We start from the raw sequence: 25,859 nt of genomic DNA on the forward strand, positions 1-25,859 counted from the left end.
ATGGAAGACCTCTCTCTCTGTCTCTCTCTCTCTGCCTTTGCCTCTGTCTCTCTTTAGCTCTGCCTTTCAAATAAATAAATATTTTTTAAAAAGTAGTTTAGGAAAGTGAAACTGTTTTGAGTACAAAAGCAAAGGAATTAAGAAAAAAATAGGGACCAGCATTGTGTCAAAGCCAGTTCAGCCACCACCTGTGAATCCAGCATCCCATACGCTCCAGCTCCCTGCTAATGTGCCTGCGAAGGCAGCAGAGGGTGCTCCAAGTGCTTGAGCCCCTGCACCCATGGTGGGAGAACTGCAGGAAGCTCCTGACTCCTGGCTTTGGCCTGGCCCATTCCCGGTTGTTGTAGCCAATTGAAGAGTGTACCAGTGAATGGAAGGTCGGTCTCTCTCTCTCTCTTCCTCCCTCGCTCACACTCTCTCCCTCTGTCTCAGTCTGTTTCTTCCTCTCCCTGTGTAACTCTTTGAATATTTTTTGATAGAGTTAGAAAAAGAGAGAGAGAGAGAGAAAGAGAGGTCTTCCTTCCGTTGGATCACCCCCCAAAAGGCCACTACGGCCGGCGCTGCATTGAACCGAAGCCAGGAGCCAGGTGCTTCCTTCTGGTCTCCCATGCGGGTGCAGGGCCCAAGCACTTGGGCCATCCTCCACTGCCCTCCTGGGCCACAGCAGAGAGCTGGAAATGAAGAGGAGCACCGGACTAGAACTGGGCACCCATATGGGCTGCCGGTGCTGCAGGTGGAGGATTAACCAAGTGAGCCACGGCGCCGGCCCCTCAAATAAATAAATCTTAAAAAATATAATCTAAGCTTTACCAACATTGCATCTGTCATCTCCTGGTGTTCCAAATGCTTGGAAGACACAGGTAATCACTGAGGAGTGAACAGATGCTCTCACAGCAGCAATGGAACCGACCATTTGTTGTAGAAAGTGAATTTTTATTAAAGATTTATTTATTTGAAAGAGTTAAACAAAGAGATAGAGGCAGAGAGAGAGAGAGGTCTTCCCTTTGAAAGTTCACTCCCCAGAGAGCTGCAATGGTCAGAGCTGTGTCGATCCAAAGCCAACAGCCAGGAACTTCCTCTGGGTCTTCCACGGGGGTGCAGGGGCCCAAGGACTTGGGCCATCGTCTACTGCTTTCCCAGGACATAGCAGAGAGCTAAATTGGAACAGGAGCAGATGGGACTTGAACCAATAACTATGTGGGATGCCGGTGCTTCTGTAGGGTGTTAACGTGCTGCGCCATAGCTCTGGCCCCTGTAGATAGTGAATTAATGTTGCCACTGACATACCTGTGTGATTTCATAAAAGAGGCATCACCTCCTTTTAGAAAGAAAGTGTAGAAAATGCAGAGTTGGAGTTTGCCAGGCAAGATGAAGCTGTTTGGATCTCTACAGGTTTGTGTTTCACAGTAGATCATAAAATTATCCTTGAAGGGGGCCGGTGCCGCGGCTCACTAGGCTAATCCTCCACCTAGCGGTGCCGGCACACCGGGTTCTAGTCCCGGTCGGGGCGCCGGATTCTAAAGCACCTGGCTCCTGGCTCCTGCCATCGGATCAGCGCGGTGCGCCGGCCGCAGCGCGCCGGCCGCGGCGGCCATTGGAGGGTGAACCAACGGCAAAGGAAGACCTTTCTCCCTGTCTCTCTCTCTTACTGTCCACTCTGCCTGTAAAAAAAAAAAAAAAAAAAAAAAAAAATTATCCTTGAAGGGGAGGAAATTGCAAGGTTGTTGCGAGGATAGGGAGAAAATTTAAAGTGGTTTGTAGTTCCTGAATAGGTTACACATTGGTACATGAGGATACAGACTAGAAAGGTAAAGGGTAGAATGTCAAAATGTATTTTTTTGGGCTGGCACCGTGGCTCACTTAGCTAATCCTCCGCCTGTGGTGCTGGTATCCCATATGGGTGCCAGTTCTAGTCCCGCCTGCTCCTCTTCCTGTCCAGCTCTCTGCTGTGGCCTGGGAGTGCAGTGGAGGATGGCCCAAGTGCTTGGGCCCCTGCACCCACATGGGAGACCAGGAGGAAGCAACTGGCTCCTGGCTTCAGATCAGCACAGCGCCAGCCTTAGTGGCCTTTTGGGGGGTGATCCAATAGAAGGAAGACCTTTCTCTGTCTCTCTCTCTCTCTCTCTCTCTCTCTGTCTAACTCTGTCAAATAAGTAAAACAAAAAAACAAAACAAAAAAAAAAAAAAAACAAAACAAAGCAAAACAAAAACCTGTATTTTTTCAGAAGGCAGAGGTACCTGTTGATCATTTCTAGAGAATTGGAGTAACTAACCTGGAATGGAGGCTAAAAGCATGAGAGAAGGATCAGACAGAGACCAGGTTATTAGATGTTTTGTCCATCTGGATAAGAGGGCCCCCAACTGCTTCTGCCCTCTTTAAGCACTGTGACCAAGGCCCATCCCAACTCTTTCCCCTCCCAGAACCTGAACAGAATCAGCATTCTTCTTGCATCTCTAAGCTTCAATGTCCTCACTCTAACAAAAACAGAAATGCAGGAGAGAGAGTGCTATAGTAAAAATCTGCTTTGTTGTCATTTTGTCACCCAGCATTCACTTACCTTTGGTAAATATACTGTCTATGGCCCTTTGGGGAACTAACTCCATTCTCAGTTTCAGATCATGTGCAAGTAGAAATGTCTTTTCCTGATACTCTTATTTTAAGGATAAATTTGGACAAAAAGTTCATCCCATGTTTTGGGCCACAGTGACTGGTTAGATGTGTGCATGTTAGCACATTGGAAGGGACTAATACAAGAGACAACCCATTTTTAATTATGCTGAAGGTTGAAGGATATAACTGTGAAACTGCCAGACACAAAGACATAGTGAAGCCAGCCTAAATATAGCCAAGAAATGCTAGAAAATGAATCCTTATGGCATCCTTAGGTCAGCATGAATGCTGCTGCCCAAGGCCATTCTCATTTCTAGGTCAGCATGAATGCTGCTGCCCAAGGCCATTCTCATTTCCAGACTTTTTCAGGTACCCAAGTCAACAGCTTTTCTTTTTTGTTGAGTTATATTTGCTGTCACTTTCTTCTTCTTCTTCTTCTTTTTCTTTTTTTCTTTCTTTCTTTTTTTTTTTTTTTTTTTTTGACAGGCAGAGTGGACAGTGAGAGAGAGAGACAGAGAGAAAGGTCTTCCTTTGCCGTTGGTTCACCCTCCAATGGCCGCCGCGGCCGGCGTGCTGTGGCCAGCACACCACGCTGGTCCGATGGCAGGAGCCAGGTACTTATCCTGGTCTCCCATGGGGTACAGGGCCCAAGGACCTGGGCCATCCTCCGCTGCACTCCCTGGCCACAGCAGAGAGCTGGCCTGGAAGAGGGGCAACCGGGACAGAATCCGGCGCCCTGACTGGGACTAGAACCTGGTGTGCCGGCGCCGCCAGGCGGAGGATTAGCCTACTGAGCCGCGGCGCCGGCCATTTGCTGTCACTTACATCCAAATTCTTTCTCACAACATGAGGAATTTCTATTTCTGGCTCCCTCTTCCATGTTTGCCCTCTAGATATTCATAAATATTACCTTCTCAAGTTATCTTTCTATAAAGGGGGATAAAGTTAATTATTTCATACTGTTCTTAGTATTAAATTGAATAATATGCAGAAATCACAAATTTGTTCCACAACACTAAACTATGGCACACAGTACTTAATTTCTCTATATGAGACCTGGCTCAAAGCCTCAGTTTTAACAGGTGGGAAATATCCCATATGAGTGACTCCTGGGACCTTTTGTATACTTAGCTTAGTATCCAGTGTCAAACACAGATACTAGGTTGGCCAATGCAGTGTTTTGCTGCAGCTCCCGAGACAATGGAGCTTGAACATTCGTCATCTCAGCAAATATAATTTCATCCTTAGGAACCACTACTGCTTCCTAGACGACTTCCACACGGGAGTCATCCACTTAGAACCCGTCTTTACAATGCTACTGTTAGGCAGCTCTCCAACTTTCAATCCCTTCCCTCATTGTCTTCAACCTCATCTTCTCTTCCTAGGAGCACCTAGATGAATGCCACTCCTACATGAGAATTGGGATAGCACTGTACAAAAGATGTATCGAAGCTGGTTTTGGAATGGAAACTGTTAATAGCTCCTGAGACCAAGAACCCAGAACTTCTCAGAAGACAAGCGTGAAAAGTTACATTCTTTCTTTTGGAGTTCCTTCAGGCAGGAAAGTGTAATCAACAGATCAGTAAATTACCCTGCGACAATTGAAGAGTACCTAAAGCTGCGAAAGTAGGATGAGCAACATTAATTTCCCTCTCATTTTTGTCAGCAAACCTCCCACCCACTATGAAGCTTCCGTCGTGATCAAGAGGGGTTACTTGCTGCCACCTCCTTTTGGACATTACACTTAATAGATGGTCCATGAGTGACAAACTTTCTTACTGCCTCGTCTGGTATTTCTCTGAATGGAAGAATATGAGATCAGGGTAAGAAAGAAGACTTGTTGTGTAGACCCCACTCAGTAACTCAACCTCTTTAAGCCACCATATCTCCCTTTGATGGAAGTCCTCAATAAGGTCACGGGTACACAGAAAACACCTCAGAATGGAAGTTACATGCTCTGAGTTCCCTTCCATTGGCTTTTCTACTAATTGGGTGATTCATTCTCTAATGTGGAAGCATGAGAACCAAATGTCAGATGGGTGTGCTATATCACATGTATTTGTAAGATCAGGAATTAAATTTAATTAATTAGAAATCAAATGTAAAGATTAGAAATTAAAGGAATAAATGAAAGTAAACTAAGATTTTTACTGTTTAATTCTCAATTTAAGAATTAATTTATGAATCAATTTAGTTCAAGAAATTAATTTAGAATCAGTTTGATTCATTAATTTAATTAATTGATTTGATTTATTGTCAATTATTTAATATTAAATATTAAAATTTTAATACTAATTTTGTAAAATTTTAATAATAAAATCAATAAAATATTAAATCGATTATTCATAATTCATAAATCAATTAACTAATTAAGAATCGACTTGATTTAGTAATTAAAATAATTAATTCTTAATCTAATGCTATAATTCTTAATTAAGAATTAAAAAATGGTGACTAGTTGGGTCTTTACAGTATATGCATAAGTGAAATGAATGTGATAAAGAATAGAAAGGAGGAATTGGGAAGACTTTATCATAAGATATCTAACATACCTGTAAAAGTTTAGTTATTTGAAAATGGACTTAGATGGCTTGTGAGTGTATATTACAATCTCTAATGCAGGCACTGAATTATTTTGGAAGAAATGTTATTGGGAAAGGAGAAAAGATTGAATCACCTGAAATTTTTATTTAAAATATTATGAAATCATAAGAGGAACATCATAACAACAAAAAAACAGAAAACAATGAACAGATGGCAATAGTAAATGCTTGTATATTGATAATTATTTTAAATGTAAGTGGATTAAGTTTTTCCATTAGAATAGAGTGGCTAAATGAATAAAATAGCAATATCCAACTTTATGCAGGTAAGAGACTCACTTTAGCTTTAAGGGCACATGTAGGCTGAAAGTGAAAAGTTGTAAAAAAAAATTCCATGCAACCAGTAACCAAAAGAGAACAGATGTGGTTATATGAGACAAAGGAATGAATTAAGCGCCTCATAAAGATGTCTGCACCTCCATGTTTATTGCAACATTATTCACAACAGCCAAGATATGGAGACAACCTAAGAATCCAGTAACTAAAAATGGATAAAGAAATTGTGAGAGTGGAGATAAACACACATGACATATTTTGAAAAATTCACAGAAAATGGAATTAAAGAGAAGTATTTGGCACAAAATGAAATCCATGCAGTTTCTTCATAATTTGCATTTTCCAAAAATTTTTAAATGCCTTCATAATTAGAATTACAGAGACCTTGAAAAAGAAGAGCCTTCCTTTTGTTAATGTGCTGTACACTGAGGCTTAATGCTATAACGAGTACTCAAACAGTATATTTCACTTTGTGTTTCTATGGGGGTGCAAACGATTGAAATCTTTACTTAATGTACACTAAACTGATCTTCTGTTAAAAAAAAAAAAAAAAAAGAAACTATCAATTCCCAACTTGACTCTCACTGGGATTAAACATGACAATAGGTCTGATCTGATTTCATCATCATTTAAAAAAAAATCATCTATTATTTTTCACTTTATGTTTCTGTGTGGGAACAAACTGTTGAAATCCTTACTTAAGGTATACTAAGCTGATCTTCTGTATACTAAGATAATCGAAAATGAATCTTGATGTGAATGGAAGGGGAGAGGGAGTGGGAAAGGGGAGGGTGGTGGGTGGGAGGGACGGTATGGGGGGGAAAGCCATTGTAACCCATGAGACGTACTTTGGAAATTTATATTCATTAAATAAAAGATTAAAAAAAATAATAAAAAAAAAAAGAAGAGCCTTCCTTTTGCAACAACAGCGATGAAACCACAGGACTTTATGCTAATGGAAATAAGTGTGACAAAGAAAGAAAACTGCTATGTTATCTCACATAGAAAGTCTAACAAGAAAATTTAAAAGTTGAATACATAGAACAGAAAATAGAATGATAGCTACCAGTGGTGGGTGTGGTAGGAGGAGAGGATAGAGGTCAACATATACAAAGTTGTAGTTATGGAGGATGAAGAAGTCTAGAGAACTAATGTACATCATGAGGTCTATGGTTAGTAACATTGTATTGTGTCCTGGAAACTTGCTAAAAGAGCAGATGTTTGAATGATCATGAAACAAAGCAAATTACAAAGGAGTAACTGAGATTATGGCTATGTTAGTTGCCTAACATGAATATTTGAAATAATCATTTCATTATGTACGACAAGTCTTCAAAAAGTTGATGGAAATGCATATTATGAAAAAGAAAACTTGGGGCCTGCGCCATGGCTCACTTGGTTAATCCTCCGCCTGCGGCACCGGCATCCCATTTGGGCACCGGTTCTAGTCCTGGTTGCTCCTCTTCCAGTCTAGCTCTCTGCTGTGGCCTGGGAGGGCAGTGTTGGATCGCCCTGGTGCTTGGATACCTGCAACCGCAGGGGAAACCAGGAAGAAGCACCTGGCTCCTGGCTTCGAATCAGCACAGCGCCGGCCATAGAGGCCATTTGGGGAGTAAACCAATGGAAGGAAGACCTTAAAAAAAAAAAAAAAGAAAAGAAAACTATGAATTTCAAACTTTTGAACAAAAATATCTTTTTAAAAACGTATTTATTGGGGCTGGCACTGTGGCGTAGCACATAAAGCCACTGCCTGCAGTGCCAGCATCCCATATGGGCTCCAGTTCTGGTCTTGGCTGCTCCACTTCCACTCCAGCTCTCTGTAATGGCCTGGGAAAGCAGTAGAAGGCCCAAATCCTCGGGACCCTGTACCCACCTTGGAGACCCAGAAAAAGCTCCTGGCTCCTGGCTTCGGATCAGCACAGCTCTGCCTATTGCGACCAACTGGGGAGTGAGCCAGTGGATGGAAGGCCTTTCTCTCACTCTCTCTGCCTCTCCTTCCCTACCTGTGTAACTCTGACTTTCAAATAAATAAATAAGTATTTAAAAAAATCTTAAAAAAAGGACTTGTACCATCTTCTGTTTTCCCAGACCATAGCAGAGAGTTGGATCAGAAGTGTAGCAACAAGGACTCAAACAGGCACCCATATGGGATGCTGGCACTGCAGGCGGTGGCTTTACCTGCTATGCCACAGCACCGGCCCCACCAAACTGTCTTTTAGTTTCATTTTGCACAAACCTTTTGAAATATCCTCCTATATCAAAATGTATTGTATACCTTAATATATCATCTAAATCAAAGAGAGAGTAAATAAAATATCATCTAAATCAAAGATAAAGAAAATAAAATTATTGTTGAAAATCACAGAAGACAAACAAAAGTTGCAATGAATAGTCAACAGTTCCAGACATGGTAGATAATAATCCAAGTCTGAGAAAATTAAATGTAATTCATCTAATTTTACCTACTGAAAGATAATATATTACCCACAATACACTCATTTTAAATACAAAGACAGACAGATGGAAAGTAAAGAGGTAGAGGAAAATACACCATGCTCACACAAATCAAGAAAAGGAGGGTAGCAATATAATTTCAGACAAAGCAAACTTTAGAACAAGGAAAATTATCAGAAATAAAGAGCATAATGTACAAAATGGCCAATTATCAAGAAGTAATAGCAGTCCTTAATAGGTATATACACTTAAAAACAGAATGTCAGAATACAAGTATATGAAGCAAAAATAGAAACACAGGAGAAACAGATAAATCTACTTTTGAATGTCAGCAAGTTTCTATTAGTAAATTACAGATTCAGCAAGCAAAAATTCATAAAAACATTATCTGAACAGACCATCAATCAACTTGATCTATTTGGCATTTATCAAATATAAGTTGCACAGAGAGAGGAGAGGCAGAGAGAGAGAGAGAGAGGACTGCCATCCATTGATTCACTCCCCAATTGGCTGCAATGGCTGAAGCTGCACTGATCCAAAGCCAGGAGCCAGGAGCTTTTTCCAGGTCTCCGACGTGGGTGCAGGGGCCCAAGGACTTGGGCCATCTTCTATGGCTTTCCCAGGGAATAGCAGAGAGCTGGATTGGAAGTGGAGCAGCCAAATCTTGAACTGGCATGCATATGAGATGCCAGCACTGTAGAATGCAGCTTTACCTGCTATGCCACACTACTGGAGTGAATAGAAATCTTAAATCTACTCTTTGACCACAATGGAATAAAACTAATATTTAATAACAGAAAGATAGCTAGAAAATCCCAAAATACCTGGTGATTAATCAACACAATATTAACACATGGGTCAAAGATATGTCAGGAGGAATTTTAAAGTATTTTAAAATGAAAATTCAACTTATGAAATTTTGTGGAATCCAGCAAAAGCAGTTCTTAGAGGGAAATTGATAGCATTAAATTCCTGTGTTAGAACAGACGAAAGAGCTAAACCCTCTTAGTAGCTCTGGTTTACTCACCTGATTAATGCCTCTGTTCCAAGAATATTAGAAAACATAGACCCCTCTTTAATAATAGAAGGCGAAGCCCTACCCAGGAAGTAAATGATAGGAATACCTTGGAAACCAAGCTGTATCCCAGCCATGTTTAAGAAAAGCCCTTCTGACAAAGAACATGGCCCACATGATCAGAAACTGGACACTAAGAGTATACCTTCTAGATCAGATTTCCAGGCCCACATCACAAAGCTTTAGCATAGGTACTAGAAGTTCAAGAGTTTGGGAGAAGGAACAACATGGGGGAGATGAATTCCCAGTCCTATCCCCCTACACACTAGATTATCTGTTCATCCTCCTGGGGTTCTTTAGATCCCTCCACACTACCTTCCAACCATATCTTTCCATTATACCATATTGTTACCTAGGCATTAACTCAGACCCCATGTAAGTTTTGAACAAAAAGTCTAATATGCCCAGGGATTTTTACCCTCAACATCTACTCTGTTCTCAAATAAGCCTTTCTATATATACAATGTATTTTTAACTCTACAGAATCAGAAATAGACTCAGCAACAGTGCACTCCCCCTATTTCCTCAAAAGGATTCATGTTTGCTAAAGACCATTACTAAAAAACAGAGTAGCCTGTACCAAAGTGCATAAAGCTGAACAAAGAGGAAGATGAGGGCATGACCTATCTACCCATGGCAACAATTTAAACATCTTTTAGTATTCTTTCTCATAGAATCCCTTTGAAGCTATTCTGTTCCTGAATGCTCTCAAATCTTGTTCCCTCCACAAAACCTGCTCTGCTACTCCGTCCTTCTTCCAAATTCCCTCTCCTTCCCAACACATTTTTATTCTGCCTTGACTTTTTTTTTAATTAATTAATTTGACAGGTGGAGAGTTACAGAGAGGCAGAGGCAGAGAGAGAGAAGTCTTCACTCCCCAAATGGCCACAATGACCAGAGCTATACCAATCTGAAGCCAGGAACCAGGAGATTCTTCCGGGTCTCCCGTGTGCACGCAGAGGCCCAAGGACTTCAAGGTTCATTCTTGTTGTAGCATTCATCAGTGTTTCCTTTTTATGGCTGAATTGTATTTCATTGTAAGTATGTGCCACACTTTGCTTATCCATTCATCAATTGAGGGATATTTGTGTGGTTTCCACATTTTGGCTGCTATGAATGCTGTTGCTGTGAATATTTATGTGCCATTTCTGTGTGCATAATTTTTAATTTATCTTGTGTATAATGCCTAGGAGAAAAATTGCTGGCTTAAATGGCAACTCTGTGTTTACTATTTTAAGGAACTGTCAAACTGTTTTCCAAAACACACCGTTTTTATTCTCTTTAACAGTATGTAAGACTTTGTATCTCTCTACATTTTCTCAAACCTTATTATCTGTTTTTTTTCCAGTTATTATTTATTTGTTTTCATTTTATTTGAAAGACAGAGAGACAGACAAACAAACAGAAACAGAGAAACAGATGGGGAGAGATCTCCCATCTACAGGTTCACTGCCCAAATGCCCATAACAATGGGCCAAGCCAAAGCTGAGAGACTGGAATTCCATCCAGATCACTGAAGTGAGTGGTAGGGACCCAAGTACTTGAGTCATTGCCTGCTGCCTCCCAGAGTTCACATTAGCAGGAAGTTAGATAAGAGGAAGAAGAGGGGCTGGCACTGTGGCGCAGCGGGTTAAAGCCCTGGCCTGGGGCGCCAGCATCCCATATGTATACTGGTTCTTGTCCCTGCTGCTCTTCTTCCTATCCAGCTCTCTGCTGTGGTCTTGGAAGGCAGTGGAAGATGGCCCACGTCCTTGGCCCCTGCACCTACATGGAGACCTGGAAGAGTCTCCTGGCCCCTGGCTTTGGATGTGTGCAGCTCCAGTCATTGTGGCCATCTGAGGAGTGAACCAGTAGATGGAGGACCTCTCTCTTGATCTCTGCCTCTCTGTAACTCAAATAAATAAAATAAATCTTTAAAAAAAGAAGCCATAAGAAACACATATTTGTTTTAAAAAAAATAAAGAGGTGGAAGAGCCAGATTCAAACCAAGCACTTGGATGTGGGATGGTAGCATCCCAAGAAGTGCAACTCATTGTGCCAAATGCCTACTCCTGTTATCTGGTTTTTCGATTGTGATCATTCTAGTAGGTGTGAAGTGGCATTTCATAGTGGTTTTCTACTTCCTTTATGAGTAATGGAGTCAAGGAGCTTCTGTTATAATTCTTTCAGTAGCATTTTAGGAAGGACATGAACTATTAGTATAGTTGATCTACTAAGTATTACGAAGCAAAATAACATTTTAAATTTGTAAAAGGAAAAAATTTCTTCTAAATATTTGAAAACATTTGCATAGCAATCTCAGGGTTTTGTCCACCTGTACTGTTTCCTACTTCAGTTCCTTTTAATGTTATGTTGTCTGTGTGGTTAAGGAACTGTAATACTGTGCACTGAATTAGTTCTGTAAGATTACTTTCTGTATGGAGTAGGGGTAGGAATACCTTCTAATGACTTCTCAGGATTAACTAGAAGGCAGAGCAGAACTGATTGCCAAAAGCTACAAAGCTCAATGTGGTTTAATCACCAATGGTGTTTACATTTGTTGTGGTTAAATATGTTCCTCATGTACTAAATATCAAACAAATGTTGAGGGCATTTGCATAAGGCAAATAACATACCTTCTAAGAGATGAATGAACAATGTTTAAATTGACTTTACACTTTAATCATAGTGTAATGATGGAGGACATCACACTTACCAAATGGTGACTGAAAGTTGTAGAGTAGGTACATAGAGAATCACATTATTCTACTTGATCTTGTGTGTGTTTAAACATCTTTGTGATGAAAAGCTTTAAGAAAAAGATATTGAGTGCCTCATGAAGAGAGGAAGGAGGCAGTAAGGATTTCTGGCATGCATAAGTCAATCCATCAAGACCAGAGCTTAGTTATCTGTCAATAAAGACATTTCTAGAAGTCTAATTCCTTTGTAGTTGAATACTGTGGAAGGAGAGTGATTTTTTTCTGTGAGAAGGGAGGGACAAAAGGAGGGAGGGAGGGAGAAAGTTTTTTGATGAAGACTTCTATGAGGTAGCTTCTAGTTACTCTGTAAATGGTGAGTCCAACACATGTGCTGACCAAGGAGAGAGAGCATAAGTTTCAGCAAAGTGTAGGAGATCTCAAATGGTTTTGAGTAGAATGGAAGAGAGCATGAACTAGGGAATCGGTGACTTAAGTTCTGTTTTATTTGTTCACTGTTACATAGGATAGGATAATGATTTGTGAAATGAATGAATTATTTCCAGGCAGTGCTGGAGCTGCCCCTAGAATCAGTAGAGTTGATCATAAAGTTAATACAATAGTTATTAGTCACTTATAGGTATGCATTTCTGGAAAAGCCAGAGAAATGGGATAATGCCAGACAGGAAAGATTAAAGTGGTTTGGATGAGAGTCGTTTGTAGTGGAGACTTTTAAATATTATCTTGAAGACAATAAAATCTGCTTAAAGAGGAAGGAAATGCAGACATGAGGCTATTGGGTAGATGAATAAGTGGAAAAATTATGACCCAGAGTTCAAAAGTTGACAAATATACAGTATATGCTGCAAAGTTAGAGGGTTGAGGTCAAAGGGTCAGACTATAATACTTCATATGGCAAAGACATTCCCAGTGGTAAACTCTGGGGTGTGGCAGTATCTTAACTGGAGTAAGACTCTAGATGGGAGAGTAGAGGTCTCCATGTTATTGGTTTGTCAATTCACAGGGATATTAGTTCCTCCACTGATCTCCACGGCTTGCAGTTCCTTGCCCTGGGCCACATCCCCCAAATTTTTCCATCCCAGGACCTCCACAGAATCTTCATTGATTCTGCAATGTTAAGCTCCAGACAATGCAAGTTAAATGGCATAACTCCGGATAAGAAGATAGAAGTATGGTAGAGTGAGGGGGCTGCAGTGAATATGTTTTTTTTTTTTATTTTGACACCCAGAATTTCCAACTTTTTACTGTAAAAACTACCTTAAGTGCCTTCCAGGAAATTGTCCAATGTTTTGTTTAACATTTATTTATTTGAAAGGCAGAGTGTGGGGCTGGTGTTGTAGCAATAGCAGGTAAAGTGCGGGCATCCCATATTGGGTGCCAATTCATGTCCTGGCTATTCTACTTCCAATACAACTCCCTGCTAATAGCCTGGAAAAGCAGTGGAGGATGGTGTTTGGACCCTGCCATCCATCTGAGAGACATGGATGAAGCTCCTGGCTCTTCACTTCAGCCTGGTCTCACACTAGCTGTTGGGGCCATCTGGGGAGTTAGCCAGCACATGGAAGATTCTCTCCCTCCCTCCCTCCCTCTCCCCCTGTAGCTCTGAATTTCAAAAAAAAAAAAAAGAACAAATCTTTTAAAAATAAAGACAGAGTTACAGAATGAAAGAGAGACAGAGACATATCACCCATCTTCTGGCTCAAACTCCAAATAGCTGTCATGGCTGGGGCTAGGCAAGACAAAAGCTACGAGTCCAAATCTCCATCTGGGTCTCCCACATGGGTGGCATAAGCTTATTTTCCAGTAGGAAAACATCATTGCCCCAAAGTATGGATTACCAATGCATTACTATGCCTTTCATGACAGATTCTCAACCAACAGTTCTAATGTTCCTAGACCTTAACCCAATCAGTCCCATGTCTACTATGGCAGTAATCTTCAACCATGTCTGAGGCAAAGTTCACCCATCTGTGTCATGCTCTAGTCATTGACAATATTTTCTTTAAAAAAATAAGATTAAGCACAATTTTCTGAAAAAGATATGTGACTTTGACCCTCTTCAGATATGATGACTTACCTCCCTTATTCCTCTAGAAGCCAAGAAATAGTCAGTGAGGGGGAGGGTATATGGGTTGCCACACAATATCGTACAGACTAGGAAACAGAGCACATGTCCTCAGACTTCTCCGGGGATGGGAGGGCCTTAAGGGGCACTTGATAACCATCCCCCTAGAGCTCCAGTGGGCTGTCATTTAAATCCAAAAGAGATGATGAGTAAGTGCTGAACTAATTCTTTTCCCTAAGTATAAACCCTATGTTACACAAATCCCATGTCTCCAAAATAGTACACATAAAAGACAACAATCATTAGAATATTTATTGTGGAAAATCAGTGTGTTCAACAAGGGATAAACTATTTGGGAGGAGGAAATCTTCCTCCCTGGAAATGCTGCAGGAGCATTTTATGTTTGAAGAGTAGAGACAGATCTCCCAATACAGTGCCTTCAGAAAATGTAGGTGTGGTTTGAGACACCTGGCTGGCTAGACGCCTGCAGGTATGGTTTGGATGGGGCAGGAACTCTTTGTTGGGCATGGATGCCAGATGCCTCTGCGATAGTGGCTGATCCTTGAATGCCACGACTTTCTGGGACCGTCTCACCCTGTCTGTGGTCAGTACATTCTTCAATGGGTAATTTTGGTCAGCCAAGGGTGCTTTTTGGCTACATGCCTTGGTACTTTTCACATTACAGGAAGAAGCTTTATAGTTAAAAGGATGTCCCTGGACAGTATCTGCCTGGGCCTGCAATTGTGCCTTAAGAGTTTTCACAGGCTTTGTCGGAGAGAAACGTGATTCTTGGGGGCAGGTGATTGTGACACCATGGCTACTCCCTGGTTTCACATCTAACACCTTGCCAATGTGTGTCTTCACTTGCAGAGTTTTGGTGTTGCCAGTAGAGGCAGCTCTACTATTAACTTTGCTTTGGCTCTGCACAGATGATGGTGGGGAAGTCCCCTTTCCAAGGAAACTTTCTTGCCCTTTGTTTGTGCTGCTAAGACAAATCCATTGCAAACATTTTTTTATCTGTTTTTGGAACAGATTTTCAGGAGGAGGCTGATCCTTCAGTGACGAGGTCGGGGAAGATATGCTTCCAAGCATCTTCTTTAATGCCCTGTCTTGACCAGGGCAGCTCTTCCTACTGGGTTGTGGTGTCCCCAACCCTGCATCCCCTTCACCAAGCTCTCCTGTTTTTGGTCGCAAATGATGCAGTCTCTTTGAATTTGGAGGGACATTCTTATCCCAGCAGTTCTGCAAGATATGCTTAGGGACCCAGGGCTCCTGATGCTGTTCCATGCTGACTGGTGTGTTGTCCAAATGTGCATGCATAACCTGAGAACCTGCCATGTTCCCATTGCAGACACCCTGGGCACTAGTCAGCAAGGTTTTGGAAATCAAGTTATCTGAGGCATCAGCCGTATCTGTGAACTGGCCTTGAACAGGGCTATGATCCCTGTTCTCCAATTTCGACTTTAATTCACTCAGCAAGTGCTTTCTAAAGTCTGATAGTTTAGGATCCTGGGAAACTGATGTTGGTGAGGGAATTTCAGTAGCCAGGGTAGTTTTTTCTTTCTTTGTTTTCTCATCTACTGCTGCAGAGTCCCCTGACTTGCTGGTTGTCAAAGCATTGGCAGATTTTGATCGAAGAGCAAGGAGCTCCTTTGCCTTAAATATCTCTCTAGACTTGTTAAACCTTGGGAAGTATTCTGAAGTCTTTACTTTGGGAGCCTGAAGCCTTTCTTTGTTGCTGGAACTCACTCTCTTATCCTTTGGCTCAGGTCCAGTCCCATCATGACTTGTGGACACCAGCACTGGGCTGTGTCTATTGTCTGGTCCAGTCTCTTTCTTAATTTTTTTGTCTGTGATGCACGGACAACTCTGTCTGCCATAAAGCTCCTGTTTTCCCTTTGGGGACAGTGGTCTCAGGTCCCCCTGTCCTCCCTTCCCAACAGGTGATTCAGCAGGAAGGAGATGATCCAGATTGGGTGCTGACTTTCTCATCTTCAATTTGTCTCTACACAAAGCTGTAGAGCTCCTACCGAGTGACCTGGATACCATAACTTTGGAATGCATCCCAGAACTAAGGCGATCTTGGGAGGAACAACAGGAATGGCCTAAGGAAGAAGATGAGTCCTCTCTCTTGCTGAAGATCTGTATGGATTCAAGGACCCTGGTGGGAAGGCCATACTTCATCCTTATGTAGAAACTGCTTATATGGTCTTCCAGCATCTTTAGTTTGCCAGAAGCCAAGAAATAAATCTCCTGGGAAGTGTTTAAGTTAAAGTTTCTCACAGATGATGCCCCATCTATCTGTTTTTCACTGTGAGATTTCTCAGCAAAAGATATTGTCTGCTTAAGGGCATGCCATGAACTATGAACAGTCTCAGGAAGTCTACCCTCTTTTATTTCTTCACTTTTCTTATTTAAATGTTCTTTGAGTGCATTTTCTAGTTGTTTCTGATTTATACTTATCCCTGAGGCCCTTGAATCATTGCCATACAGACTCACTGTATGACTTCCTTGATCTTTCTCAGAGTCAGACCCTAAACTCTTATCTGAGTATCCTTCTGGGTCACTCAATAGATGATCACTAGGGCCATTCTTTGGGCTGTGTCTCTGATGGTCCTTCTCTTGGTTATCTGACTGAAACTCTTCTGAGCTTGTCTCATGGGAGATTGGAAGTTGGCTCGATTCAGAATTCCTTAAATTGTTGCTACTCTGTTCCTTCAACAAAGATATCCATTTGAGTCTGTGAAGACTCTTTGATGCATGTATTTTAGGAACATCTCTCTCAGGATTAATCAGTGTCAGAGACTCATTGACCCTGCGGGGTAGGCCCCATCGGTGTTGAATGAGTCTCTTTCTAAGGTGGTACTCAAATTTCTTACGAAGCTCACTGCTCAGAGGGTAATCTCCAGGAATGATGGAGATTGGAACATGGATTTTGGAGGACTGGCTCACCAATGAAACATTGGGAGGGGGAGGACAAAGGTATTCCCGAGATGTTTTGACCACAGAGGGTAAACCCCACAAACATTCCTGTTTTTTCTGTAGCACATTGTATTCTAGCTGATGAAGGTCAGATTGCATGAGACACTGTGCCTCATTATGGGGTCTATGGAAGCACACTCCACAGATCCTAAGCTGGAAATCGGGAGATGTTGGTAACATTGGGATTGGAGATTGAAGGTTGGACTGAGACTGTGCAGGAGTAGCATGTTGTGACTGTGATTGGGAGACAGTTTTAGTTGAGGATTGAGTTTGGATCTCAGGCAAGATCAGAGGTTGGAAATTGGAAAGTCCTAAAGATCCTTGAGATGTGGAAGCTTTGGAGATTCCATTAAAGATGACCAAAGTAGAGAGACAGTCATCTGAATGACGGATAATTGAGCACAAGGACTCACTGTGCAAAGACGGAAGACCCCAAAAGTATTGCTGGTTCATCTGCAGCTCCTCTGGTTTGCCTTTGCTGTTTCCAAAATAAAGAGAGACTGCTGAGTCATGCTTATCAGCATCTGACTCTACCATTGGCTCTGATATATACAGTTGGTGGTCTGGACTGACTGCTGACTCATGTCTATCAGCACTTGACTCTGAAGTATTCAGTTGGTGGTCTGAACTAAGTTGTTTTAGAAATGGTTGCATTTTATTTTCCCTTTCTTTCTGGATCAGGAAGTCACCCCTCTTTCTTACTTGTTTCTCCAAGAGTGCCAGATTGTCATGGCTGAGTAACAAGCAGTTAGTGGGTTCTACAAAGTTGGATGCACATTCTGTGCAAGAGGTCTCAGAAGATTGGCCATCAACAAGCTCATGCTTGATACTATCTTGTTCTACATTGGAAGAGGACAAGTCTTTGGCATCCTTGACCTCGTCCTGCTGCCAGGATGATTCTGGCATTGAATGGTCAATTTCACTGACTGTTGGAATATCAGTTGACAACCCATCAGGGCTATTCATTACAGACAGAGCAATCTCTGGATGCAGATCATGATCTGATCTCTGAGATTGATGTAGTGTGGGAGGGCAAAGAGCAACAGGTTGGGGTGGGAAAGGGTCCACTGGGAGTTTTGAAGCCAAGGGAGGAATAGGCTCTGATGGTACTGAGTCAGCTGGTGGGTCGGGGGACAGTAAATCAGGTAAAGAAGCAACATGGTTAAGTGAGACAGTAGAAGGGGGAGGTGGAGATGGCACATGCAAAGAGGCTGACTTTTGGCCTCTTGGATGAGTTTTTGAGTGGCCAGATGTCACAGTCAATGAGGTCTTAATCACAGAAGCTGAGGAAGCCATATAATGCACAGAGGAAGTATCATCTATCAGTTTCCCCAGCGACAGCAGTCGACTGACTTTGGCAGCCACTCTGTTACACACCGTACAGTGAGGGTCTGGACACAGCAGGTGACGGAAACTGGTGATATCTTGATGTTGGCTCTGGGGTCTACAGGAAACAGGAAGAAAAGGCTGTGGTCAAGACCAGAACATGGAAAGGAGGGTCTGCCGGCCTAGTGGGGATAGGGATAGCCCAAGCCTACTGTTCCCATCACCTCACATTTTTGATGTCACACTAACTCTGTAGCCCCTCCCTGAGGCTTTTATCACATTCCGTTCCTATGGCTACCTGCCTCACATCATAATGGCAGGCTTCACTGATTCCCTGGAATATATGGAACATATTTTAAAAAAAAGGACCAGGAAAAAGAGGAAAGGTTAATCACCTTTTCAAAACAGAAAGAAGCTTCCATCCCTCCTCTGCTTCTTTCTGGTTAATCCTTGAACCTGGGAAATCAGGAGAGTAGAACATATGTAATGAAAGTAGAAGCAATAAGAATCATATAGGAATCCCTCTATGAGAGCCCCTGGGGATACTAAATTCTGAATGCTCCAAGAATCAGTAGTTATGGAAAGATTGTCAATGATAATATTAATAACACTCACATGTGTATGTGGCAATATTTATAAAGTACTCAGTGAAGAATGTGAGTACCCGAGAAGTCAAAGGGCATCTATACAGACAGGAGACTGAAGTTCTGACTACAAGACACTAGTAGTCCATACTTATTTCTCACCTCATCACATTTTGGGCAGTACCTGTTTCTCCTCTGAGTATTCTGTTTTCGCAGACAGACTGTATATAGCAACTGACATTCTCAGAGGCCCTGGATCTAAAACAGGAAGGATCACCCTTGCAAAGATCAATGTGAACACAGAGAATCTTACCTCTAAATGTTCCACCTTTCCGCCGCCTCTTGGCTCTACCCCGACACTGAGAACAAAAAGTAAAAAATGAGGGACTAGTTTCACTTCTCTTCCTCTTTTTACCACCCCAAATGTCTCTTCATTTTAAATTATAAACGTGTATTACTTACATTACTAATATTTACAGGTGATCCAATATTTTTATTTTTTCCTTCTTTAAAAATAAAATTTTGTCCATGGGATGCAGAGTTTCAGTGAAATGTCCATGCTCAAAAAGGCACAGAATTGAGTCCAACTGTTCCATCTGTAATCCCTCAGATAAACATGTACTTCGGGGACAGAACTCGGGCTCCAGCCTCTATCAGACACTTAGCATTGCTCTCCTGCTCAGCTCAACAGAAAGGAAGGCTTGATGGAGGGACACCTGACATGGGAATGAGACTCATGGTCAAGTGTGAGGAGGAATGACCTCCGTCAGAGAAGCCAAATTCTCTAGTGAAGCCATAACAGGACTGCAGCAGAGTGTTGGATTTTATCCTAGAACCCTCCACCATACCAGACAGGTGGTCTGTGAGCTTCACTTGTAAGCCTTTGTTCCCCCCAAACCCATCCCTGCCTAGCCTCTGCCCCTAGGAAGGTGGTGCTCTCTCCTTCCTCAGACTTCCCATCTCTGGCTTCTCTCTGAGGAAACCAAACTCGTTTAGATATGAGAGAACAGAAATGGGAAACAACAGCAACATCAAATCCTTCTTGGAGTTCACCCATAGTTCCTTACCTTTTCGGTGGTCTTCTTTTTCCAGATGGTTGTGAAAAATAGCTTTAATACCAGGTAGCTCAGGTACAAAAAGATCAACCGCAACCCACTAATAAGAGTGTAGTTGAGGCTGCTATCAATAAAAATCGAGCTGAAGCTCAGCCACAGCTCAGAATGGCTCTTCAGAAATGAGAGGACGTACTCCATTATCTGAATCGCAATGCTGCTGAGAGGCAACTGAAGGTTGAGGGTTCAAGCCCTTGACTATATAGTTCCAGCTCTGCATCACAGATCATGAGTCACAAAGGGAGTCTGAGACTAGAGAGGATGACATCATGATGTGCCCACAGCCCCGCCCCTTCCTAGAGCCCAGCAGATCTGCTTGCCCAGCCCTTTCACTCTATCTTCAAACTCCATGCTTTCCCCTATCCATGTCAAATTTCTATCTATAATTCACATGTGACCTGAGTCCATTTTACTATTAGGTGCCCTTGACTTAAAGCTCACCAATTCCACAGCCTTGAAAGTCTGAATTTTTGCTTGTACCCAGACATGTATACTCTTAAGATCACATATATCACCGAATCCACCTGCTATACTGCTTTTGCCTTACACCAACCCAGATTCAAAATTTAGGTTCATTATACTTGTTTAGTCTTATGAATGCTAAGTACTATTTTGTTTGTTTCAGCCTTTACTGTCTTCAGAGGGGCTCATAATTCAACAGGCACAAAACACATAAGTGTAAAATAAATATATATAATGACTTCAAGCAATGTTGGGCTATATTTAGCACTTATTTTTCTGGTTAGTATAGCTTAAACTGTATGAAGACATTTATTTATATATTTGCTTCAGAGGCAGAGTTACAGAGAGAAAGGAAGAGACAGAGAGGGGTCTTTTACCCACTGGTTAACTCACCACATGGACACAACAGCCAGAGCTGGGTCTATTGAAATCCAGGAGTAGGGGGCTTCTTCTAGGTCTCCTATGTGGGTGCAGGGGACCAAGCACTTGGGCCATCTTTCACTGATTTCCCAGGCCATTAGCAGAGAGCTGGATGGGAGGAGGAGCAGCTGGGACACAAACCAGCACCCATGTGGGATGCTGGCGCCACAGGCGAAGGCTTAACCTACTACACCACAGCACCAGCCCTGAATGAAGACTTTTGAGACATGCTCTATATACAAATAATCCTTTGACTAATCAACCCAGAATTTTTAAAACTAAAATCTTTTCAAACTTTATTTTAAGCTTCAATTTGTTGTTTTAAGGCCACTTCTAACTCTAAAGTACAGATAAGCTGGGCCTCAAGATCAATAGATGTGTGACTCCTTCAAACCAAGGAAGGGTAACAGTGCGCTAAACAATTGATCCCCTCAGTCCTTGGTGGCAGACTGGGACTTAGGAGAGTCAGGTTATTGGAACAGAATCTAATCTTTGCAGACTGTCCTGATTACTTTTTTTTCATTTTTTAAGATTTATTTATTTATTTGAAAGGCAAAGTTACAGAGAGGCAGAGGCAGAGAGAGAAGTCTTCCATCAGCCATTTCACTCCCCAAATGGCTGCCACAGCTGGAGCTGGGGCAATCCGAAGCCAGGAGCCAAGAGGCCCCTCAAGGCCTCCCATGCAGGTGCAGGTGCAGGGGCCCAAGGACTTGGGCCATCCTCCACTCCTTTCCCAGGCCATAGCAGAGAGCTGGATCAGAAGAAGAGCAACTGGGATTCAAACCGATGCTCATATGGGATGCTGGCACTGCATGCTTTGGCTTTACCTGCTATGCCACAGTGCCAGTCCCCATCCTGATCACTTTTGTGGACCAAGTAAAAGTGATCTTACAGTGCCTTGCCAATGTGGGAGTGGGCAGGGGATGGTTTAGAAGGTGTGCTCTATATAAACACCCTACAAATGTCTAAAATACACTTCTTGTAACAATTTATTCAGGCTTCTGTTGTCAGGTTTAAATCACTCCAAATCCACGCACCTACCCCCACCCATTTTCCTATGCATTTACTCAGATCTTGTCATGACAGCTGTGCTCTGAAGTGCCTCCTAATTACTCCTGTCTTTCTCAAACTGTGAAGCCTTTGAATGGATGCCTATGGCCCAACTCTGTTACTTGATGTCTTTGGAAGAGGGAAGGATGAACAGCCATTTCTACTATCTAGTTGATACATCTGGACACCAAGAGGCCAAAACTTCCTTCCCTATTAGAAGTAAGGCCCTCCCTTGCATCCCTACATTTCCAGGAAGAGTGGGCCAATGTTAGCCATGTTTAGGGGGCAGCCAGACCACTCACCGTGTATTTAGGACTTGAGAGACATTGCAAGCTCTCTATTCTGGGACAACTAGTAGCCATGAGGAATGCAAGATTAAAATGCAACTGGTTTTGTTTCCTGGTAAATGAACATGACTTCTGTTAGCCAGATGGGACCTGTTAGTAGATACATTGTGAAGTCCACCCTCACTGCAGGGGTCAGCTTTGAGAAATACAAATGCTGAGATTTCCCAGCACTAGCATCTGCAGATACTTGGATGCTGGCACTGCCCTGAGGCATATAGACTCCAGATATGGGGTTAAAGTCCCCCTGTGGTTTGCATACCCTTGGTGTGGCAGTGTAAGCCCCTAAAGATGTTCAGGGCACTGGAGCTTCAGGAGGGTTTAAGCAAAACCCTGATGGCTGGTGTTAGCTTTATACTGGTTTCTATCACCCTGGAACTCAGCCTCCAGGCATGAGGTACAGTGCCCCTAGAGGTCCAAATCTCTGTGGTGGTGGTGGTTGCTGGGAAAATGTCCCAAACATATACATAATTGCCACTAGGTGGACTAGCACCTAAGTGGTGTCAGTGCCCTCTAGTTTGCCAGTTATACTAAGTATTGTGGTTAGGAAAATTTAAGGAGCATTGGGTGATGATAAAATACTCAGGATTTAAATCAACCTGCAAGAGAGCTACCAACTGGCCTGGAACAGAGAAAGCAATCTTGGGATATAAAAAGGAGACTCAGGGATGCCAGTTCTCTAACACAAGGGATTTAAGTTGGATGCTTAAGCATAACTGGGCTCACAGAGAGCCATGTCTACTTTTGTCTTTTCAGGTTCTACAGAGACTTTTGAGCTGTGTATAGTACAGTGCCCATTCCTATGAACTTATTCCTTAAGGTACATTTTCAAAAACTGGCTATGGGAGCTCAAACTCCATGAGGAAACTGATAAAAATAGCATTTTGAGTGTTTGACAATAGAGATAGGATTGAAGCAAAAAGGATACTACAGCATGGAAAACAGTGCAAATAGCACATTCATAGGACGGCAATAGCTACAAACTAACATGTAGCAAGCTCAGACTCAGTCCAGGGGACATCCTGCCAGGGCAGAAGAGACTTAGATGTGGGAAGCCAGGAATGCTCCCAAGGGCTTCCCAATGGGAAGTTATTAAGGAAGTGTATGACTTTGCCCATTTGGAGAGAGGAAACCTGATGTAAATAGTTTCTTGGATATTTGGAGGGAAAGGACTGCATGCTGTTATAATGAAGTAATGTGTTCCTATACCATCTGTTTCCCAAAGAACTCTGGTGGTCATATCAAGCCACCCTCCTTGCTAACCCTATTCCAAGGAGAGAAAGTATCCAGGTGAAGACTGGCAGATAGACTCCACTAACATGCCTTCAGCAAATAATTACAAATATCTACTGATCTTTATAGATACCTCCACAAGATGGATAGAAGTTTTTCCTATTCAAATAGAATAGGCACAAGAAGTGTCCAAAGCCATGTTAAAGGAAATAGTTACTTGCTTTGGCCTTCCAGGGCCACTGCAGTATGACAGTCGCCCCTTATTTGTGGCTAAAATTATTCAGCAGGTAGCTACAGATTTAGGGGTCTCATTATCTCCATGCCTCTTGGATACCTCACTCACCAGGTAAAATCGAAAAGGATCATCATAATCTTAATAAAAGAAGGAGGTACCTTTCTCTGAAGGGAGGAGAGAACTTCCACTTTGACTACAACCTTGTCTACATATGATCAGAGTTGGTGAACTCAAAAGGCTTCCATAGCCTTGGCAACTCATGACAAGAGCCTAGGGTGATTACTGATGCCATAAACAAGAGTGTCAATTTGTTAAGTCAACAACAGGAGTCACTGTGCACTTACTCCTCATCTAGGATCTCTGTCCTTAATGTGCTGTACATTGTGATTTAATGCTATTACTAGTACTCAAACAGTATTTTTCACTTTGTGTTTCTATGTGGGTGCAAACTGTTGAAATCTTTACTTAATATATGCTAAACTGATCTTCTGTATATAAAGAGAATTGAAAATGAGTCTTGATGTGAATGGAAGGGGGGAGGGAGAGGGAAAGGGGAGGGTTGCGGGTGGGAGGGAAGTTATGGGGGGGGGGAAGCCATTGTAATCCATAAGCTGTACTTTGGAAATTTATATTCATTAAATAAAAGTTAAAAAAAAAAGACTATTCTGGCTGAGTTTTGCCAAGAAACCTTAGGAACATGGCTTAAATGATTGCCTATTGCCCTCCTCAGGATAACAATGGCAGCTAAGGCTGTTTTAAAGCTTAACCATTTGAAATGCTATATGGAAGACATTTCCTCACTTCTGAGATCCTCTTTGATTCAGAAACTCAAGATAAGATATATTATTGGCTGGCGCCATGGCTCACTAGGCTAATCCTCCACCTGCAGTACCAGTACACCAGGTTCTAGTCCCAGTTGGGGCACCGGATTCTGTCCCAGTTGCCCCTCTTCCAGTCCAGCTCTCTGCTGTGGCCCGGGAAGGCAGTGGAGGATGGCCCAAGTGCTTGGGCCCTGCACCCCATGGGAGACCAGGAGAAGCACCTGGCTCCTGGCTTCGGATCAGCGCAGTGCCAAGGCCGCAGCATGCCGGCTGCAGTGGCCATTGGAGGGTGAACCAACGGAAAAGGAAGCCCTTTCTCTCTGTCTCTCTGTCTCTCACTGTCCACTCTGCCTGTCAAAGAAAATTTTAAAAAAGATATATTATTAATCTAGCTAAGTTACAAAAGGCTCTTATGGAGTATGACAACAAAATTTTTCCAGTGCCAAATCCCAAAATTATCCACAGCCTGTTTCCCCAGGAGACTTAGTCTCATTAAAAACTTGGAGAGAAGGCTCTTCCTCTGACCCATTATAGCATAAATAGGAGGGACTTACTAGGTGCTACTGAGCCCTCCTACTACCGTTAAGTGACAGGGAATTCTAAGCTGGGTACATTTGTTAAGAATTACTAAATCTTTACCTCTTGAATCTACCCAGATATACAGAAGAAGTTTGCCTACTCCTGAAAACTAATTGAATACCCCAAATATCTTTTCAAAAAGCAAAAAGGTAAGTAAAGTCTTTGCTTTTGTCATGTCAAAACTGTTGTTCTTTATGGTAGACATATTTAACCTACCTCTTTTTCTGATACTCTCAGGAAACTGCTACTGGCAGAAAAATTCCTCAATGAGTTTTCTATCATCATAGTAGACAATCCTGTTATATACCTCATGAAGCCATTTTTAAAAATCTGTCTATTGCTTGGGGCAACCTAGCCTTTATTTCAGACCTACTTTTACTCAAGTACTCAAGTACAGCAGGTACCAAGTCTGGATGCTCTAAGGTAGTTATGGACAACCTGCTAGCCTTAGAATATATACAGATGGAGCAATGAGGAGCATGTGTAGGGATGAATAGGCTGTCACATCTACTCTAACAGCACTACCATTTCACTATAAAAAATTACAAATCTTTATGCCCAGGCTTCATGAGATAATCTATCAGTACCATCTATTTGGAAAACAATAAAATACACTTTTCCTTTGTTAAATGGGATTCCACCTTCAATTTATCTTTTCAATTATGCTCATCCTGATTGAGAAACTTGTCTGTTTCATAATTCAACAGCTTCTCAGAGTAATGATGACCATGCAGAGGCCATAGTCATTGGTACTGAATAATGAAACCCTCTGGCTTGTGAAACAGATGTGTTAGATGAGATAGGTAGAGGTTTCTGAAGCCAGGGTAGGCAAGGAGAACAACTCTGATCAGCAGGAAGTACATACAGAAGACTGAATTTCATCCTTCAGTATACGCTTAAGATTAAGGGTCAGAAATCTCTGTGAGGCAAA

At 42.2% G+C, this 25,859-nt stretch overlaps 1 protein-coding gene and 1 long non-coding RNA gene across 6 annotated transcripts in view; one reads left to right on the forward strand and one right to left on the reverse strand.

Moving 5' to 3' along the window:
- Positions 1 to 10,925, forward strand: part of LOC149128681 (uncharacterized) — a 127,454-nt gene extending 116,529 nt beyond the window's left edge. For 3 of the 5 annotated variants that reach the window (XR_016236214.1, XR_016236215.1, XR_016236213.1), the window contains exon 4: positions 3,997 to 6,039. This is a non-coding gene — a long non-coding RNA (uncharacterized LOC149128681). Of the gene's footprint in view, positions 1 to 3,996; positions 6,049 to 9,847 lie in introns of those variants that run through there. The other 2 variants (XR_016236212.1, XR_016236211.1) reach the window with 2 other exon arrangements.
- Positions 10,926 to 14,077: 3,152 nt separating this feature from the next.
- Positions 14,078 to 20,075, reverse strand: LOC138843017 (spermatogenesis-associated protein 31D4). Its single transcript, XM_070049912.2, has 4 exons — positions 19,740 to 20,075; positions 18,986 to 19,031; positions 18,484 to 18,544; positions 14,078 to 18,206 (listed from the first exon to the last, which is right to left on the reverse strand). The coding sequence occupies exons 1-4, from the start codon at positions 19,923 to 19,925 to the stop codon at positions 14,129 to 14,131; spliced, it is 4,371 nt and encodes a 1,456-aa protein (XP_069906013.2). The 5' UTR covers positions 19,926 to 20,075; the 3' UTR covers positions 14,078 to 14,128.
- Between the last annotated feature and the right edge of the window lie 5,784 nt (positions 20,076 to 25,859).

This window comes from Oryctolagus cuniculus, chromosome 1 (assembly GCF_051225735.1).
Source record: "Oryctolagus cuniculus isolate XC-2025 breed Fujian yellow rabbit chromosome 1, ASM5122573v1, whole genome shotgun sequence".
Taxonomy (NCBI): Eukaryota; Metazoa; Chordata; class Mammalia; order Lagomorpha; family Leporidae; genus Oryctolagus; species Oryctolagus cuniculus.

Coding starts and splice junctions, on each gene's coding strand:
- LOC138843017 (XM_070049912.2), bottom strand. CDS start 19,925: ATGGAGTACGTCCTCTCATTTCTGAAGAGCCATTCTGAGCTGTGGCTG. Junction 18,545..18,985: donor GAAAGGTGGAACATTTAGAG/GTAAGATTCTCT, acceptor CTGATTTCCCAG/GTTCAAGGATTAACCAGAAA. Junction 18,207..18,483: donor CTTCTTTCTGTTTTGAAAAG/GTGATTAACCTT, acceptor TGTTTCCTGTAG/ACCCCAGAGCCAACATCAAG.